The sequence below is a fragment of the Aquarana catesbeiana genome, linkage group LG10 (assembly GCF_042186555.1).
Source record: "Aquarana catesbeiana isolate 2022-GZ linkage group LG10, ASM4218655v1, whole genome shotgun sequence".
Lineage (NCBI taxonomy): Eukaryota > Metazoa > Chordata > Amphibia > Anura > Ranidae > Aquarana > Aquarana catesbeiana.
The window spans coordinates 84264243-84285736 of record NC_133333.1 but is presented as its reverse complement, the minus strand read 5'-3'; the positions used below and the strand labels follow the sequence as shown (position 1 = coordinate 84285736).

The following is a 21494-nucleotide window of genomic DNA, read 5'->3' as shown; positions in this document are numbered from 1 at the left end:
TAGTGCCATTTGTCTTTGTATTGTACCACGCAAGACAGGCTTATGAGCTTCCCACAGTGTTATTGGGGAGATGTCTGTTGTATTATTAATTGATATGTATTCCTTTAAAGCTTGTTCAATGGCCATCTGATGTAGTGGGTGTTTGAGCATTATGTCCGGTAAGTACCACGTTGGGTCATGCGCTTTTGGTATGGCTGAGGCTATAGTAGTGTATACTGCATTATGGTCAGACCACGGAATCGAAATTATATCTGATGCAATAATTTCTGGTATTATTCCTATTGTTAGAAAAATATGATCTATTCTGGTGAAGGTTTGATGAGGGTGCGAGAAATAAGTGAATTTCTTTTTCATTGGGTTACTTTCTCTCCATGAATCTACCAGATTGTATTTGGAAAGAAGTTGAGAAAAAGGTAATCTAGAGGTTATTTTGGATGGTGTAAAAGGTGATTTATCTAGAAATGGGAGGAGGACCTGGTTCGAATCCCCACACATTATCACTGTTCCTATTTTGTGTGTATTAATCACTTGTAATATATGTGAGAGGAATGGTGTAGGTTGTTTGTTAGGAGCGTAGTAGGAAATCACCGTGATTGCTGTATCCATTATATAACCCATGAGTATCAGGTATCTACCTTCTGGGTCTTTAATTTCTGATGATAAGGTGAATGGTGTGGATCGGTGAAATGCAATTAGAGTTCCCCTTTGCTTGGTACAGGCAGAAGCCGTGTAAATTTGTTGATAAAAAGGAGAAATATATTTTGGAGTAGAATCTTTGGTGAAGTGTGTTTCTTGGAGGCATACTATGTGAGCCTTCTTGTTATGGAAAGTACGGAAGGCTTTGGTCCTTTTTTGAGGGACATTTATTCCCTGAACATTCAGGGAAAGTATATTCAGTGGTGCCATGGCAATAGATCAAATAGTTTTGACTTACTTTTTGTTATGCAGAGCTGACTGCGCAGATCAACCTGTGTGGACTGAAGAGATGAATAGATAGAAAAGAAACCAGTGAATTCTGGAGTAAAGAGTAAACAAAAAACATATGAGATTAGATGATACATTGTATAAATTATTTTTTGCAAGTAATCACAATTTACCCGTGAAAGAGAATAAATATCTCTCTCAGGGGAATAAGTGCCTTCGTCACACTCCCACATAATATGGTTGGGAGAATGAGGAGGGCTAATGGGGGTACACGGATCTTCCGCTTACAGGAGAGAAGTGCTATGTCAAAAGACATCAAAATGATGTTTCATTAATTGGAGTGCAGAATATAGTTTTTGTTGAAATTATTTATTCCAGGGTGGTTGTATATGGTTAGTCTTGCCCTAGGCTAAATAATTCAGTTAGAAAGGTACTGTTAATAACTTTGGTATTGATGAAGATAGTTTGAATTATTTTGGGATTTTAACCCTTTTAGAGTAAACAATTACATATTTTATTCATATGTAACTGTTTAGATATGTTAACTCATAAAATTGAGGTTGTATTGCTTCAGATTAGAATAAACAAAAACATAATTCTAGGAACTAGTTAGGTAATAATATATTTGTTTTAAGAAAAGAAAGAAAAAGCTTCCATTACTTCTGGATTATTGAACATATTTGTCCTAAAAAGTAATAAATCTATTGTTATTACCTGATAATATATAACTGAACAAGAATTTCCTTATTTCACCTATATATTCTAAGGCTATATGAATCAGAAGTAATAAGAAATATAACTGGAATGTAACATGATCCCACACAGTGTGTGACTATCAGAATGCAGTTACATTCAGTTATAAATATAGGTTTTTTATAGAGAACCATCTCTTAGTATAATAAATGAAGAGATATCAGGAATTAGGATGTCAGTCCATTGAATCTTCTTGGTCCATGGATGATGTGGCATAACGGCCTCTTTTGTGAGAATGATGATTCCCATTTTGTTCTGAAATTTTCTGGGTGCTGCCTGAAGGTGAAGATGACGCCATTCTTCTGCGTGTGGGAGTGTTGCTGCTTGTGGGTTCTGTCAGATTTAATTTTAAAAGGGTTTGTTGTAGTTCATCTGCTGATCTGCTTCTGTAAATTGTACCTTGGTAGTTAAATCTGACTGAAAAGGGGAAGCCCCATTGATACATAATGTTGTGGCGTTGCAGTTCCATTAGTTGGGGTTTCATGGATCGTCTTTTAGTAATAGTAAGTTGGGATAGGTCAGCAAAAATTTGATAATTGTGTCCTTGAAAATTAAGTTCCTTTTTTTCTCTTGCAGCAATTAGTATTTGTTCTTTCGTTCTGTAATAATGACATTTTGTGATTATATCACGTGGGGGTCCATCTTTCTTTTTGGCTGTGAGGGCTCTGTGTACTCTGTCCAGTTCTAAACGTTCAATAGGGATATCTGGCTTTAGTTCTTGTAATAGAGCAGTAATAGTAGATTGCAGGTCTGTCACAGTTTCAGGTATTCCCCTTATGCGCAAGTTTGAATGTCTGGCTCTATTTTCGTAATCTTCAAGCTTAGTTTGAAGTATTAAATTCTCTTTTTTTAATTGTTCCAATTCTGTTATATTTTCTTGGGTTGTAATTTCAATTTCATCCATTTTTATTTCTAAGGCTGCGGTGCGGTTTCCCAGCTCTCTTATTTCTTTGGTTAGGCTTTTTGTTATTTGGTCTGAGGTTTGTTTTAAAGCCTTATGAAGCATCTTTTCAAATTGTAATAATATTACTGGGGATACTGAGGAGGCTTGTGGAGAAGTTTGTGAGAGGATTTGTTCTGTATCTGACTCAAATGGAGAGTCTTGCTGTGACATTTTCTGTCTGTGAGAGCGCCCTGATGCTGTATCTTGTGAGGTGACTGGAGCTGCTTCAGCTGCAGTGAGTGCCTGTGAGCTCTTTGTGAGGTGATTTTTATTTCTGCCACGGTTTCCTCCCAGTACCATATTTCCTGCCCAAACTTTCACAGTTTGTTCCCTGGGGCAAAAAGGTTCAAATGGATACCTTTTGAGCCTGCAGGCTCCGCTTTGTCCTTCTCTTCTCTCCTCAGCAGTGTGGAGCTCTAACAATGCATGTCTGCTCTGCTAGGCTCCGCCTCCTGCCAATTCTACAGTATATCTTTCAAATCCGTTACTATCATACTACTGTCTCCTGTACTAGCATGTGTATCTCCTCCTTTCCTAAGTCAGTGTCACATTTTCAAATGAGGGATGCATGACTTAACCCAAGGCTTAGGTCTTTGAGTGGCTCCTAAATTCTTTCATTAATGTTTTGAGAGTTCTGTTGTTTGTTGTTAGGTGTCATTTTGTTTTTATTAGTTAAGGTGTTTTAGACAATAGATGTGAAAATGGCACCATTAATATTTAACTAAACGGTACACTGTAGAAATTTTAGTGTATTTGTTGTTTTTTTTAACAAATATATAGAAAAGTAAAATACACTAAAAATGGAAACATTGAGGTTACTTATTCCTCAAGGGCATTCTTGGAACACAACCAATTACGATAGTGAACATCTATGCCACTAATACTAAACAAGTGTCGTTCTTTCACCAAATTGGGGAACTTCTTTTTGCCTTTGCCTCTAGAATTCTCCTTTTGGGGGGTGATTTCAATGTCCCTACTGATCCTCTTCTTGACACCTCATCAGGGACATCGGTCTTACCATTTAGAGCTCTCTGTCAAATTAAACTACAGCTTCATGGGCTCCAGTTACATGACACGTGGCGCATACTGAGCATGCAAGGGTGAGACTAAACTTACGGTACTTTTCCGCCTTGCATCAAAAGCAATCTAGACTCGATTACTTCTTCCTGTCCCAGGCTGACTTCCCCTTTCTTCAGAAAGCTATGACCGAAGCCATGGTAATGTCCGACCGCAACCTAATAACAGTAATGCTATCAGTCCCTGAGGAAATCACCAGGTCCAAATTGTGGAGACTTAATGCCGCTCTACTCAAAGATCCCACCGACATACAACATCTCACCTCCTGCATCCAAGATTTCTTTGCATGAAACAACATGACAGATGTCTCACCCCTTACCCAATGGGAGGCACATAAATGTGTTATCCGGGGCAAATCCCTAGTTTTGGAGACCAAGAGGAAAAAAACATACCAAGCCCTGATTTCCTTCTTGACTTCCTGAATCCGTTCCCTAGAGGCCCTTTAAAAGCAGACCAGGGCAATCACCACCTACCAGGACCTAGTTTGGGCCAGGACCCAACTACTTGAGGAACTAGGGATAAATAACAAAGAGGCAATTTCTTCTAAGCAGTAAGATTTTCTACGAGTACGGCAATAAATGTGGGAGACTCTTAGCCAAAGTGGTGCAGGCAAAGAAACCTTCCTGGTCAATTCACCACATATGAGACTCCAAAGGTGAGCTCCACTCATTGAAAGAGCCAATTGTTGCCCAATTCAAGCAGTTCTAGAAGGAACTGTACAACCTCCCAGCCCCCACGACCCCTTAAGCTAAAGCTGAGTATGAGAACCTTATCAATGACTTCCTCCAGCAGTACAGTTCCAAACCGTTTTCCGCGGCGATTGCATGAAAACTGGAGGTCCCTCTCACATCTGATGAATTTGATAAAGCATTGAAAGATATGAAGTCGGGCAAGAGCCCTGGGCCTGATGGCCTAACTTTGCATCACTTTAAAATCTTCACTGACTTCCTAAAATCTAGCTTTCTGACTGCATTTAGATCTCTACCCTCCTCCTCGTCTCTGCCTCACCTTCTAGAGGCCCACATTGTCGTTATAACAAAAGAAGGTAAGGATGAAACTCAGGTCTCCAACTACTGCCCAATCTCCTTAATAAACGTAAATGTCAAAATCTTTGCAAAAGTACTAGCTAATAGACTGCTCCCTTTACTCTCCTCTTTTATTTCGACTGACCAAGTTAGCTAAGTCCCGGGCAGGGAGGGTCGCGACAACATCACCAAAGCTTTGAACTTACATCACTGGCTAACCTCCCGCGGCAAAAGGGTTTTTTACCGTCGCTCAATGCTGAGAAGCATTCAACAGTGTGGCCTGGGATTATATGGAGATGGTGTTCCATTGTATTGCGCTATTACCTCGTATGTACACATACATCTGAGCATTGTACCATAACCCTACAGCATGTGTTTGTGTCAATGGTCACCTGTTGGATGCCTTCTGACTCAGCAATGGCACTAGATAGGGCTGCCCTCTCTCTCCCCTACTATTTGTGTTGACGTTGGAACCTTTCCTAAACAGTTTTCGTCGTAACTCTGACATCAAGGGAATTGAAGTAAAGGACTGCACGTATAAGTTATCAGCGTTTGCAGATGATATTTTGCTCTATCTTATCTTATCTTAACCCCATGTTTCCTTGCCCTGCTTACTCCGGGATCTAGAACATTTCCATCACATCTCCAATTTAAAAATAAATTATACAAAATCGTCTGCGCTTGACTAGAGAACTTGGTTTACCTCTGAAAATCTAACTTCCCCTTCACATGGGCTCCAGAAGTGATCACCTACTTACAGTAGGTAATCAGATCCCCGTATCCTTGTCGGAACTGTATTCTCGGAGATTCCTGATTGCTTTAGATCACATGTATAGAGACCTGCAGAGTTGGGCAAACCTGCAAGTGTCCTGGTTTGGCAGAGCCAATAAAATTATCAATCTTTCCTGTTTTCTCTACCTTATGCAAGCAATCCCCATACACCTCCCTCCTTCCTTTTTTGGAAACTTTAAGAGTATAAGCTCTAATTTCATCTGTCAAGGAAAAACCTCAGAGAATCAAATACTCTAGTCTCACTCTTCCCAAACACAGAGTTGGTATTGGCCTTCTAGATATCCAAAGCTACCACCAGGCATGCCTTCTCACTTGCATGCCTTCTTACTTGCGTTGTAGAATAATGTCCATGACAAGATGAAATGTTGGGTTTTTCTCAAACAGGCCAAGATCCAGCAACCACTTAAAAACCTCCCTTGGCTTCTACAGCACCCCCTTGCCATGGAGACTAAAGAAACCCCCTTTTATAGGGCCAACGCTTGATGCCTACCCAAAAATTCCATCCAGTTCCTTCCTGTTTGCCCTACCACTTTGAACTTGCGCCCCTAACTCCCTTATGTCTTACGCATGTTCTCAGCTTTCCTATCATCTATCTTGCCACACAAAGACATTTGAGCATCCCAGTTTTTTCAGCGGGGGGAAGCTTATCTCTCTTGCTGCCCTGAACACCTCCCTCACCCTACCATTTTGGACGTATACCCAAATAAAACACTTCCTGTGTTCCCAGGGCTTGCCTGCAACCTGGACAAGACTGCTAACCCCACCCAAGACCCTCTGTGGCAGGAAACAACCACAGAGACATATAATTTTGACTCTGTACTCTTCATCATTTGGTGACCTTTCGGCTCAACAGAGTAGCTCCAGCATAACATGGGAATGGGATCTGGGTATCTCCCTTTCTCCAGAGGAATGGGAACCCATGTGCATTCTCATTTACAAAGGCTCTCTGAATGTAGCTTCATAAGAGTGTGGATACCAGCTCTATACACGCTGGTACAAGACTCCGTCTCTCCTTCACAATCGTTACCTCACTGTCTCTAACCTCTGCTGGAGGTGCAAGCAGGAGAAAGGGTCATTGATTCATATTTGGTGCTTGCGTTCCAAGGTTCTGCCCTTCTTAAAAAAAGTAAATTAAATAATTACTGCGTTTACGACGTCGACATTGAAGTTTTCACCAGCACACTATCTCCTACACCATTCATCTAATCATAGGAACACTTATAATAAATCTCTTGAGATGTTCATGATCACCGCATCACTGCATGATCACTGTAGTGAGGCACTGCACCCCCTGTCACTGGCTCTCAACCATAACTCTGACAGTGGAGGAATGGCCTCGGAGAATAGACAGAATGGAAGAGATTGAGGAACTGATTGCGATCTCCTGAGAATGCTTGTCCAAATTTACCTCAATTTGGTGCTGCTGGACTCACTTTAAAATGACCCCTGTGTTTCAATACCTATGCCCCTACGGCACCATTGTGCGCCAAGGGCATATATGGTCCTTCATCACCTACAGTATGTCCCCAGATGTCCTCTCCTGTGCTCTTAAATCACACTAGGTCTCATCAGTTATCCTCCTGCAGGGGGTGGGAGATTGAACGAGTCCCTTTTCCATACCCTGACTCCTGTGCACTTTACTTCCTCCTCTCTCATCTCCTTATCCCCCCCCCCCCTTTCCTCTCTCTTTGCTACAGCTTTGACTTGCTTTTCTTTACTCCTTTCCATATTCAACCCTGCCAAGAATACCACTTTATTATAAAGCCCCATACACACTATTAGATTTTCTGCAGATTTTTGTCTTCAGATTTACCAAAACTATGTAGTGCAAGGGCCTGCCTGATTGCATACAAATTGAAACGCTTAAGGTTTGACCTCATATTATATGGTTTTGGTAAATCTGAAGACAAAAATCTGCAGAAAATCTAATAGTGTGTATGGGGTCTAATAGTCCTTGCCCTGCCTTTTGAGTGTTCCTGACAGAATATATCTATTTTTTTAGTATGATTGGTCATTGTGATGTGTTAACATACACTCCCCAATGTTGCTTCGCAAGCCATTTCCTCCTTGCTTTTGTAGACCATGTTGGTCCTCCCCAAGTATGGCACGTATCTTTTTGTTGTGATATGTGAATTTTGACTTTGCCTGTTAATTGCCCTGTATTGTGCCTACTTTTTCTTCAATAAAACTCTTATAAAAAAATAAAAATAAATGATTATTGTCTCTAAATTTTCTGGATATATTTTTTTCAGCACAGCACGAATGACCATGATTACTGATCACACATCATGTGAATAAAAATAACAAAAATTCCCCAAAAATGTTCTCATTTACGAAATACCTTCACATCTTGCTTTTTTTTTACTATTTGACAAACATAAAAACACTACTCTTGTGGCAAAATCAAATTTACAGACATTTTATCCCTAATTATAAAGAATGTAAAAGGGCAAATGTTACTCTCAGCAAATACATGATGCCAGATGATAATTTACTTCACTGGCACCATCATAGATGCAATTATGTTTTGGATAGACTGATCCTAATTGTACTTCTATTGTACACTGAAATCTAGAAAACTTAGACTGCTAGTGGCACTTGAGGAAAGCAATGGAGAATAGTGATTTAAAATATAAATACTAATAATAATGCGGACTGTTGTATATTCTCTAAAGTGGTTCTCTCTAAATATTCTACAGGCTTTAGAGAATATGCAACAATCCGCTTTGTGTCATTCATTCTACAGCTATCAGCTTTGTGTTCTTTCACATTTAATAATTGCTGTCAATTAGCTACTGCTCCAAACCTGTGAAAGACAGCATGGTGCTGATGTCCTAATTTTCACAAAAGTCCAATGTGATTTGAAAAGTACAGTCACGTGGGCAAAACAAAGATTTCTTTCCTTGTGTTAAAGATTTGTGGATTGGGCCTCTTGAGTGTTTCACCCATATCCTCAACTTTCCTTCCTTAAAAAGTTGCAGGAATAATACAGAATAAATGGATTATATACTGTATAACATTGAGATTGAGATTAGGGCAGCACAGTGGTGTAGTGGTTAGCACTCTCGCCTAGCAGTAAAAAGGGTTGCTGGTTCAAATCCCAACCACAACACTACCTGCCTGGAGTTTGCATGTTCTCCCCGTGCTTGCGTGGGTTTCCACCGGGTACTCCGGTTTCCTCCCACACTCCAAAGACATGCTGGTAGGTTAATTGCTTCTGCTCAAAATTGGCCCTAGTATATGAATGTGAGTTGGGGACCATGGATTGTGGGCTCTTTGAGGGTAGGGACCGATGTGGGTGTGTGGAGTGCTGCGTGAATTGGTGGTGCTATATGGGTACCTTAAACAAAAAATAGGGATGATTGTACACATGCACCCACACTCACTCAGGTTGGACTGGTGTCTTTATTCAACCTTACTAACTATGTAACTATGTAATTGCTGCAAAACCAGTTAAAGACTATTTCAGTTCACTGCTCGCCTCCTTTACCATAACAATGGCTGGTAAGATAACTGCTATTGCTGCATATGGAAGGGTATACTGTTGGCCTACCAGTATTGACCAGAACACATTTCTTGCCTTAATTTTAGGCTGTAGTGAGCAACTCTAATGCCCTGTACACACGATCGGACTTTCCGACAACAAAACGGTGGATTTTTGTTCGAAGGATGTTGCCTCCAACTTGTCTTGCATACACACGGTCACACAAATGTTGGCCAACAATTACAAACGTAGTGACGTACAAGACGTACGTGATGTCTCCATTACGAACGCTAGTTTTACAAGACCGAGCGCTTCCGGCTCATACTTGATTCCGAGCATGCATGGACTTTTGTCCGACGGACTTGTGTACACGTGATCGGAAAGTCCGACAACAAACATTTGTTGTCGGGAAAATTTGAGAACCTTCTAGCCAACATTTGTTGGCGGAAAGTCCGACAACAAATGTTCGATTCTGCCAACAAGGTCACATCCAACATTTGTTGTCGGAAAATCTGATCGTGCGTACGGGGCATTAGAGTGCAGCAGAGGATATCAACCCAACGGTAGCTATTACTGTTGTATTACTGTGCCTGGGAGCATAGGCAAATTATGTGAATTCACACATTATTTATAATAATTTATTTTCTGTTAACTAGAAATCATGCTTTTACTGGCTAGGTGGCAATTTTAGGTCAGAGTGACACAGGTGCAGTGGTACAGGAGCAAGATCAGTATTTTGGCATTTGTTGTGCTCTTTTTTGCAGACTCCACCAACATTTTTAGTCATCAACATTGTTAAATAATTATGATTATGAATTACATACAGGTTACATTTCATACTTATTATATACAGGTACATACTGTATATACTGTTTCTACTCTGGAATGTTCAATGTCAGCATTTAATTATCCCAGAATGCATAGCCATACATAAATTGTTGTGAAATGTTCATCCTCTATCAGCCTCATTATAATACAAAAGCAAACGCCACTGTGGTCTGTTCACATGTATCATTAAAATGGCAGAACTTTGCTAAGTTGATAATAGTACCAAATCCTAATCTTGAGTGCTGCAATGACTGCTTAGCACATTTTGGCTACGTGCAATGTTTTTTGCTGTGTGTATCAGGGCTGAATTTAGGCCCCAACCAACATCATTTCACAGCTAATTTGTAGTAGGGGAATACAGAGGCTGCTGACTATGACCTCTACTCCACAAAATGCTAGCTGTCTGGCTGCCATGCTGTTCCAATGGCTTCACTGTTTTGTTTTGTTTCTGAGGCTCTGACCTGGAAAATGTATACAAATCAGTTCTCACTTTATTCTGGCTTTCTAATTTGCAGACTTCTTTTGATCAGTGACTTACAAAGTACTTACAGACAATCAGGCAACTTGTATTCTAAGAAACAGGAACAATTGCAGCACCTGTATCTAAGTTTCCATGAAAATACACCTACATCATTAAAACAAACAAACGGCCAAATAAAAAAAATAATCATATAAACACTGAAAAAGACAAACTAAAAATGCTGCTTCATATTTGGGATTTAAATCTCTTCATGTGTATCTGTTAACTTCTCGCTTAAAGCTGGCTATACATTGTTAGAATTTTGAATGATTCCGGTAAAACAGTCAAAATTCTAACCATGCTCCAGCCACCGCATGCACCAGCGGTCAGAATACAATTGCAGGCAGGGGAGATGCGGCCATCCATTCTACTTAGTTTGAATGAGGAAACCAAGTGACTCCTTCTGACTGCATCAGGCCCATCTGACTGAATATGGCCAGCTTAATACATAGGCTTGATCATTTTAAAGAACTAGGTTGGATGTGGACTGTGCTAAAAGCTCATTCACACCTGTGAACTATGCACAACATAAAGCGTGCACGATGGTGTCTGTTATGTACCTGTGCTACCATGCATTGCAACAGCACATTGCAATCTTTAATTGTTTTCATTTTTAAACACTCTATTTAACTCTATGAACAACAGTGTGCTGTGATGCTCTTTTATATGTTATAACACATTGGGGTCATTTCACTAAGGCTGGCCATACCTTATGCAATTCTCTTATTAAATTTTTTTGATTTGCATTCAACTATGTAGTGCAAGGGCCTGCCTGATCGCATACAAATTAAAGTGTTTATGTTTTACCGCATAGTGTATGATTTTGGTAAATCTAAAGTAAAATTGTACAAGAAAATTGCATTTTGTATGGCCAGCTTAAAGTGATTATAAACCCTCACCTTTTAAAACAATCCATTCAGTTTAAAATAAAAAATGAAAGGCGAAACATTTTTGTATAGATATAAAAAAATATATATATAATTACCCTTTTTCCATTTTTTTTATAAATGATCACATCCCCTCTGTTCTCAGCTGCATAAGAGCTAGAGGGAGGAGAAGCAGCAACAGACTGAGCTTCCCAGTGAATGGCTATGCAGTGGGGGCATGCCAGGACAAGTCTGATCATTGGAGGAGAACACACTGACTTCCCAGTATAGCTAGAGATCTGACCACATTGTGCTCTCCTGCTTAGTGTGGTCAGTTTTTAATTGGAAAGCAAAGCAGGGGGAGTGGCAGGAACAGCAGGGTTTTCACACACTTTCACACAAAGAAAGCAATACAAAGAGAACAGGAGACGTTTTCATACAAATATATAGTACACCAGGTACATATCAGGAATATGAAGTGTTAGGGTAACAAACGTTTTAAGAGATGAATACGGCATGTGGTTCTAAAGTCTAAAATTGTTTTTGCCTTAAAATATTCCCTATTAAGATAAAAATGTTTAGGAATCAGCATACCCCATCACCACCCCCCACCCCCCCCCAAACACACACACACACCTTTAACTTACCTGAGCCCTGTCAATGAATGCACACAGAAATATTGTAAATCTGTGAAAACATTGACAGATTGATCTCCCTTTTGTGAAATGTTATAATTTATTTCCATTCCTGAGCTTAGGGCTGGTTCACACAATGAATCGCACAAAAATGCACAGCACGTATGTGATTCACATGCAATCTGGGTGCAGTGTGATTTCAGGCCATTCATGTGAATTGGTTGAAATCATGCTGTACCACACCAAAAGTGGTGCATGCACTACTTTACAAAACGCACAGCAACCGGTTTGCATGGTACTACTGTACTTTGTGATCCGGTGCAGACAAGTGCACTGCATTTGCAACCTGCATTTTGGGTGTTGTTAAGTTAATACTGGCAACCGTTGCCGATCGTAAGCACACTGTGTTTTGAACTTATTAGCCAGTGCAGAGTTCCCCGCATTTGTTATTTTGTGCATTAGTAAAAAAACTGGCTGCCTACACCAGGTAATAAATAGCAAATGCGTGTGTTTCTTGAGTGAATTGACTTCTAATGATTGATGATATTTCTCTTTTTTTTGTTGCATTTACCTTACATTTTTAACAAATGTGTGGTATTTACCTCGAATTCAATATTTTACTTTGATGAATTGTCTCTGCAAATGTTCTGAAAATGAGTAATGTGACCTTCATATTACATGCAGAATCCTTTAGTGAATTGCCTCTATTGTGTGTTGCGTGAAACAATGTAGTCATGCTGCATTTTTATGCAGCACACCACACACATGGTGTAAACAGGGAAAATAATTGTTTTCTGTGTGCCGTTGCATTGACCCTGCTTGAATTAGTACAGGTTGACGCAGCTCAATGTACATAGAATGAACAAGTCCTAAGTGAGAAAAAATTTCCTGACTGAATGTTTTCTTGTCCCTCCCCTAGCCCCAGGAGCCAGCCAGACTGCTTGCCTTGAAGAAATGTTGGATGGTCTTCTCACAAACATTACAAAGAATCAGATCAATGCAAGAAGAAGACACAAATGTCATGCTGTCTCCAGACACTGTTGTATTGGCTGGTGAATTTTTAATACTAACCAAGAGAATTTAAGGCTGGATCTTACCTCCATAACGAGCTTGTTCCCTTTGTATACTGTGTTATTATTCACCATGCTAACGATGGCCACTCCAAGGTTGCATCTGATGCCAAATGATATACAGAACCCCAATCCACTCATGATGGCAATGATATACCGACGGGGAAGTCCAAAACATGTACAGTCTACTACAGGCAGGCGTTTCTCAGTTTTTATCACAGGCCTCCCTTCTTCTGTAAGCTCGATTGTTTCTCCAGTTTTCTGTCGTTTCTCCAATATCCTGTAATGAACAATATATAATCTTGAAACTTGTCTGATGCCAACAGTACCACATTACAGGGATGCTACTTACAAGTTATATATACATTAGTGTTCAGATATTTTTGCATCATTTTAGGGGTTTAACCACTTAAGGACCGAGCCTTTTTTTTAGATGTGTTGTTTACAAGTTAAAAACTGTTTTTTTTTTGCTAGAAAATTACTTAGAACCCCCAAACATTATACTTTTTTTTTCTAACACCCTAGAGAATAAAATAGCGGTCGTTGCAATACTTTCTGTCAAACTGTATTTGTTTGCGCAGCGGTCTTACAAGCGCACACATGGGGTTCCCTCTAAAATCCATACCAGGCCCTTTGGGTCTGGCATAGATTTTAAGGAGAATGCCACGCCAAGATTTTAAAAACAATTGGCGTGGGGTTCCCCCCAAAATCCAAACCGGACCCATATCCGAGCAATCAACCTGGCATGCCAGGAAAGGGGGGGACAGATGAGAGAGGGGGAACCCTATGACAGAATTAAGAAAAAAAACGGCATGGGGTCCCCTCAAAATCCATACCAGGCCCTTTGGGTCTGGTATAGATTTTAAGGGGAACTTCACGCCAAAATAAAAAAAAATAGCATTGGGGCTACACCAAAATTTATATAAAATTGACGTGGGTCCCCCCCAAGATCCATACCAGACCCTTATCTGAGCAAGAAGGAAAGCGGGGATGAGCGAGCGCCCCCCCCCAAACCATACCAGGCCACTTGTCCTCAACATGGGGGGGTGCTTTGGGGTGCCTCTTCCTGACAACCCTGGCCATTGGTTGTTGGGGTCTGCGGACGGGGGGGCTTAGCGGACTCTGGAAGCCCCTTACCAAGGGGCCCCCCACATCCCACCCCCTCCCCCCATGTGAATGGGTATCATGGGAACATTGTACCCCTACCCATTCACCAAAAAAAGTGTCAACAAAAAAGTTGTCAAAAAGTAAAAACCACAACAGACAGTTTTTGACAATTCCTTTATTAAAAAAGAAAAGAAAAGTGTCCCGCGATGTCCATCCATCTTCAATAACCCTGCCCGACGGACTCGAAAAATAGAAAAAATAAATAAAAACGCTCCGCCTCGATGGAAGGCCTCCCAGTGACTGCTGCCTTTTGGCTGTAACAGCTGTTATATAGGCAACGGTGGAGCCACCCCTAGGGTTGTTCGTGTGGATATCATTCTTGTAATGTACTGTCAATTGATAGTTGTACTGTGTAATAATTGACAGCTGTAGTGGAACATGACTGTACACACCTTACTAAAATTAAAATTAGAAGAAAAGAGGTTTAACCTTAAACTACGTAGAGGGTTCTTTACTGTAATGCCTGTACACACGGTCGGACATTGATCGGACATTCCGACAACAAAATCCTAGGATTTTTTCCAACGGATGTTGGCTTAAACTTGTCTTGCATACACACGGTCACACAAAGTTGTCAGAAAGTCCGATCGTTCAAAACGTGGTGACGTAATACATGTACGTCGGGACTATAAACGGGGCAGTAGCCAATAGCTTTCGTCTCTTAATTTATTCTGAGCATGCGTGGCACTTTGGATTTGTATACACACGATCGGATTTTGTTGTCGGAAAATTTTATAGCAAGCTCTCAAACTTTGTGTGTCGGAAATTCCGATGGAAAATGTGTGATGGAACCCACACACGGTCGGAATTTCGGACAACAAGGTCCTATCACACATTTTCCATCAGAAAATCTGACCGTGTGTACAGGGCAAAAGAGTGGCAAGGATGTGGCATTCCCTTCCATAGGTGGTAGTCTCAGCGGGAAGCATCGATAGTTTCAAAAAACTATTATATAAACACCTGAACGACCACAACATACAGGGATATACAATGTAATACAGACATATAATCACACACATAGGTTGGGCTTGATGGACTTGTGTCTTTTTTTCAACCTCACCTACTATGTATCCTATGTAACTATGTAACCTGTAGCCAGAACTCATATTTTAAATCCTATTCCCATTCTTGTACTAATTTTGTCCAATAAAGATTTTACAATATTATAAACTATATAAACTTTCTTGATTAGAATACCTAGCTGCTAAAAATAACTCTTCGGGGAATCCTTCCATTTTTTTCATAACTTTCATATAAGCCTTTAAAATTAGCACTTTTGATTTTTCATGTTCGTGTCCCATAGACTTTAATAGGGTTCGCATGTTCGCTAGAACTTTTTGCCTGTTCTCATGTTCTGGTGCAAACCAAACCGGGGGGTGTTTGGTCCATCCCTACCTATCACGCTTGTGGAGGCCCTGGAGCACCAGAACAGGGGGAAACACCCACAAAATGACTCATGTTCGTGTCCCATAGACTTTAATAGGGTTCGCATGTTCGCTAGAACTTTTTGCCTGTTCTCATGTTCTGGTGCAAACCAAACCGGGGGGTGTTTGGTCCATCCCTACCTATCACGCTTGTGGAGGCCCTGGAGCACCAGAACAGGGGGAAACACCCACAAAATGACTCGGTTTTGGAAAGCAAACACTCCAAAGTATTTAATGAAAGGCATAACGGGTCTTTTGAAAATGTACGTTTTTGCAATATGTAGGAAAGACAAAGTTGTCAGTTAATAAGATATTTCTAACAAACAGCATAGACAGACTTAGAAATACACCCCAAAACACATTTTCTGCTCCTCTGGAGTGTGTCTATACCACTTGTGTGAGACTTTTTTAACAGCCTAGCCCCACAGAGGGACCCAAAATCCAAGTAGCACCTTCAGGCTTTCTAGGTGCATAGATTACAGGCACTGGAGCACCAGAACAGTAAAATCACCCACAAAATGATCCCATTTTGGAGAGTAAACATCCCAAGGTATTTTTTAAGAGGCATTGTGAGTCCTTTGAAGTCTTCATTTTTCTGTTACAAGTTTTTGGAAAATGTGAAAAGAAAATGAATACATAGTTGGTAAGGTTGAATAATCCATTCAGTTCAACCTATACACCAATCCATCCCGTATCTGTGTATACTGTGCTTGATAAGATACACGTCCAAGAGTTTTTTAAAATGATCAATACTTCCTGCTGACACCACAGATTGTAGAAGTGAATTCCACATCCTTACAGCCCTGACAATGAAAAACCCCCTAAGCAGTCTTGCTTTTGCAAGATCAAGATACACCACATCCACCAATCTTCCCTTATCTAGATGGCAGCTCACTTCCTTATAGAATATCGACAGATTGGTTTGGAAAGAACGACCTTTCATAAACCCATGCTGATTACCCTCCACCTTGATTTTGGAGGTGGACCCCATATGCATGACCATATAAATAGCCACTGAATATTGGATTGGATCAGCTCTGAGGAAGGGGGTCTGTCCCCGGAAATGCGTCAGTCATCCAATCGAGTGTGACATATATACATATTGCTTTTATCTGCTTGTGAGTATCCATTTGTGTTGGTATTTGTAATACATTTGTTAATGGTAATGTACAAGGTGTTTGCGCCTCTCCCATGTCTTTTGCAGTGATTACTACTAATGATACTGTTTTCAACAACAAATTCTTTGATATAATCCCTTATCGTCCCCTCCAACAGTTTACATTAGACTGACTGTTCTGTAGTTCCCAGATAAATGTTTTGGGCCTTTTTTTTAATATTGGTACCACGTTGGCCCTTTGCCAATTAGCTGGTACCATTCCTGCCATTATGCTCTCCGTAAAAATTAGGAATAGCGGTCTGGCTATAACCTGACTGAGTTCTTTGAGGACTTTTGTGTGTAGGCCATCCGGTCCTGGTGATTTATTCGTGTTAATCTTTTCTAGTCTTTTCTGGACATGGGCTTCTGTTAACCATAAGGTTACATCCTGCGACATGTTAGGATTTGGTCCCAATTAATATCTTGTAGTATTGAGTGCAGAAAACTAGAAAACCAAAAAAGTTGTCTCTTTTGAAGTTTAGTGTTTTTGTACTACCCTTGTGCCCTCTTTTCCTATGATTTATGCTGAATGTAATTATGCTGTAATCACTGGATCCCAAATTGTCCCTTATCTCTACATTTGCAACTAGATCTGTGTTATCTGTAATTAATAGATCTAGTAAAGCATTCTTTCGAGTTGGGGCATCCACCAACTGGAACATGAAGTTGTCCTGTAAGACGTTTAAAGAGGAAGTAAACTTCCATCTCTTGCTTTTTCGAATACCACCTTGGAGGTCCTTGTCTTCAATGTAGCTCCTAAGCCCCTGAAATATTTTTTTAGGATGCCCCACCTTCCTCTAACTTTGTCATTGGCACCAACGTACCATCCAGTAATCTGTCCAGCCAATCCACGGATCACGGTCTTTGTGACAGCTTGCCCTGTTTGTCCTTGTAATAATTGAGTCCCAAACCACCAGAATCCACCTGACCTTGCCGGTATCCTTGTCCCCCTCCTTACAGGAACACTCTTTCCCCTGGAAGCTAGGGGAGGGAGGCTGCTCCAGCAATGCCACCCCTGAGCTGATTTCCCCAACATCACGCAACTTGGCATATTTGTTGGGGTGTACCAACTCAGGACCAGCCTCCCTAAGGCTCTTCCCTCTACCCCTCCCTCTAACTGTCACCCAGCTACCAAACTCTGGCTCCTGTACCTCCATATCCCCTCCTCCCTCTACACTGACCAGCACCTGCTGAGTAATGTCCAAGCTCCTTTCCAGGTTGTTGATGCTTCTCAGTGTTGCCACCTGGTTCTCTAGATCCAGAATCTGCTTCCAGAGAAACAACAAGCTGACATCTCGCACAGCAGTATTCACCCTTCAATGGCTCTTCAAGGAACGCATACACGGTGCAAGATGTGCACTGGGTCACCTCAACAATCCTGTTGAACATCTTGCCCTCTATTCTAATAGGGATAATCCTTTACTTCCTCTTTGCTCCTATCTCACTGATTGCTAGGCCCAAGCCACTCCAAATTACCTCGGTACTTCAAGTTACACCAATTTACCCCAGTACTTCAAGTTACCCCAGACTACTCCAAGTAACTTTAAACTACTTCAAGTAACTTTAAACTACAAGTTATTCCAAACTACTCCCTGTACTCCACTTACTCCAAGTTACTCCCAGAGCTCCAAGCTACTCACAGTTACTCCCAATATCCCCAGTGCTCCAGCAGCTCCTAGTTATTCCCAACACCCCGAGTTACTTACAGTTACTCCTGCTACCCCGAGTTTCTTACAGTTACTCCCAATACCTCAAGTTACTCACAGTTATTCCCAACGACCTGAGTTACTCACAGTTGCTGCCGATACCCTGAGTAACTCACAGTTACTCCCGACACCCCGAGTTACTCCCAGTTACTCCTGATGCCTCAAGTTACCCCCAGTTACTCCCGTTACTCACAGATAATCCCAGTTACTCAGGATTACTCCCAACACTCCCAGTTACTCACAATTACTCCCAATATTTCCAGTTGCTCACAAATACTCCCAGTTACTCACACTTACTCACAATACACCCAGTTACTCACAAATTACTCCCAATACTCCCAGTTACTCATAATTACTCCCAATGCTCTAAGTTATTCAGTTACTCCCAATACTCCAAGTTACTCCCACTTACTGCAATGCACCAAGCTACTCACGAATACTCCCAATACTCCCAGTTACTCACACTTACTCCCAATGCTCCCAGTTACTCCACTTACTCCCAATTATTAAAAATGACTCCCAGTACCTTAGATTCTCCCTTCCTATAGCCCACACAGCCCCTCTGCAGTGAATCCTATCACAGTGTCCTACTCCCTCTTTCACTGTGCCTGCAGCTCCTCCTGTCAGTGTGTCCCCCTGTACTCCTGTCATTAAGCAGCCACTCTTCTGTCATTGCTCTTGCACCCTCCTGTCAGTGTGTGTTGTGTGTGTTCAGACTCCCGTGCCCGCTCTCACCTGACTCTGGCTGCTCCTCCTGTCAGTGCTTTCTCCCTCCCACTGGTCCTCTCTTTCACACCCTGGCGCCGGTCCTCTCTCTCTCATCCTGGCGCTGGTCCTCTCACTCTCTTGGTCCTCTCGCTCTCCCCCGGGAAAGGTGACTGAGCCCCCTTCTCCCACGAATCGCACCGTGCCTCACTCTCCGTGCTCCTCAGCGTGCTCCTTCCACTTCAAGCGTATCTCTAATAAATATTTTTTTTTTACACAAAGTTGTCAATTTTTTCTCACACACACAGCATGGGCATAGAATTATACCCGAAAACACATTCTGCTACTCCTCCCGAGTAAGGAGATACCACATGTGTGAGCCTAACCACACAGAGGGGTCCAACATCCAATAAGCGCCTTGAGGTATTCTAGGGGGCATAAATTATGCATCTAATTTCCTGACTATCTATCATATTTTTGGAGGCCCTGTAGCACTAGGACAGTGAAAACATTCACAAAATGACAACGTTTTGGAAAGAGAACACCCCTTAAGAGGCATAATGAGTCCTGTGTCATTTTTTGTCAAAAGTTTTTGGAAAATGTGGAAAGGAAATTAATTTTATTTTTTTTTTTACACAAAGCTGTCAGTTATTAAGATTTTTCTAATACACAGCATAGACATACTTAGGATTACAGCTCAAAATACATTTTGCCACTCCTCCCGAGTATGCAAATATCCACATGTGTAAGACTTTTTCACAGCCTAGCCACACAGAGAGGCCCAAAACCCAATGTGTGCCTTAAGGCTTTCTAGGGGCATAAAATATGCATCTAATTGCCTGACTACCTATCACATTTTTGGAGGTCCTGGAGCACCAGGACAGTGGAAACAATAATGAACACTGCCTCTGTTGACACTGATATTAGTATGGTGGTGTTAAGGACCTGGTATGGCAATGGTCAGGACACTGGTATGCAGTGTTTAGGACACTGGTAAGGCTGTGATCAGATCAAGGGTATGGGGTATGGCAGTGATCAGGATGCTGTTATGGTGTATGACAATAATCAGGATGCTGGTATGGCATATGACAGAGATCAGGATGCTGGTATGGGGTATGGCAGTGATCAGGATGCTAGTATGGGGTATGGCACTGATTAGGATGCTGGCATAGGTATAGTAGTGATCAGGATGCAAGTATGGTGTATGGCCATGATCAAGAAGTTGGTTTTGCGGTGATCAGGATGCTGATATAAGGTATGGCGGTGATCAGAATGCTAGTATGAGGTATGGTGTTACTAGCAGCACGGTGACACTGGGACAGGTGACAGAGGGTTGGCTACACTGTTTATTTGTATTGTACTGAGGGCAGTGATCTGGGACACTGTGGGTAGGCTGGCGTTGCAGTCTGAGTGTACATACAGCGTAACAGGCAGGGTACACTCACAGGCTGAAGTAACAGAAAGTGAAAGTAAACATTGGTTCTCCCTGCTCTCACAGAGATCGGTTGTGAGAGCAGAGAGAAACAATGTTTACTTTCACTTTCCTATGTTTATCATGTGATAGCTGTGATTGGACACAGAGATCACATTATTCAAGACCAATTTAATTGGTTCTTTACACGTTAATGTGATCTGCCGTGTCCAAGGGACACAGCAAACACAGGGCTCCTAGGTGCATGCTCTGTAAGCTGTGCACAAGCCTCTGATGCAGGGAGACTTACGGCTACATCAACCCCCCATTGGCACTTTTCCTGTCCCACCGTTTATGTACAGTGGGCCAGCAGGAAGAAGTTAAACGGCAGCTATTAAGATAAAAAAAATCAGCTCCTGCTGCAATAGTCACCTCCTCTCCCACACTGTCCCTTATAGAGCTTCCTGACTTCATTTGGGTGCCCCTTTTACTCATTAACAATAATGTAGGGAACTGTGCTAACATCATAATGCACTGTTATATAGACAGTGTTTTTTCAGGGGAGGATAACAACTAAACAAGGTCCTAGGCAGATTAGCAGCTCTTGGCCCCACCCCAACAGGTCACCTTCCTAAGGCATACTCTAATTACATATTTCAGTATAACAAAAAAGCACACAGCATCTTCCTATATATTCTAATAGATTGTACAGTATACTCTCCCATATTTTGCATTGGCATTTCATGGAACCCTAGGGTTCCTTCAGAGATGACAAGGGGTTCCTTGAGCTGTGGCTAACTGACACCCCCCCCCCCCCTTTGATGGTGCCTGAATAGTTGCAGGTCCAACACCACTTGGTAGAGTCGACAACATGACTGCAAGGGTGTTATTCTAGCAACCCCTCTAAGGAGGGCAATCTTCCCACTAGTCACCACCAATGTAGGGGGTATTTTCTTAATGACCATCAATAGACTAATCTTACCGGGGGTTCCCTGAGACCTGGACATT

At 41.5% G+C, this 21494-nt stretch overlaps 1 protein-coding gene across 1 annotated transcript in view; it reads right to left on the bottom strand.

The window, feature by feature from the left end:
- The window catches only part of SLC17A7 (solute carrier family 17 member 7), a 312589-nt gene that overhangs the window by 218872 nt on the left and 72223 nt on the right, over positions 1 to 21494 (bottom strand). Inside the window, exon 2 of the mRNA XM_073602352.1 lies at positions 12945 to 13197. Within this exon, the coding sequence (XP_073458453.1) occupies positions 12945 to 13197 (253 nt within the window). The remainder of the gene's footprint in view (positions 1 to 12944; positions 13198 to 21494) is intronic.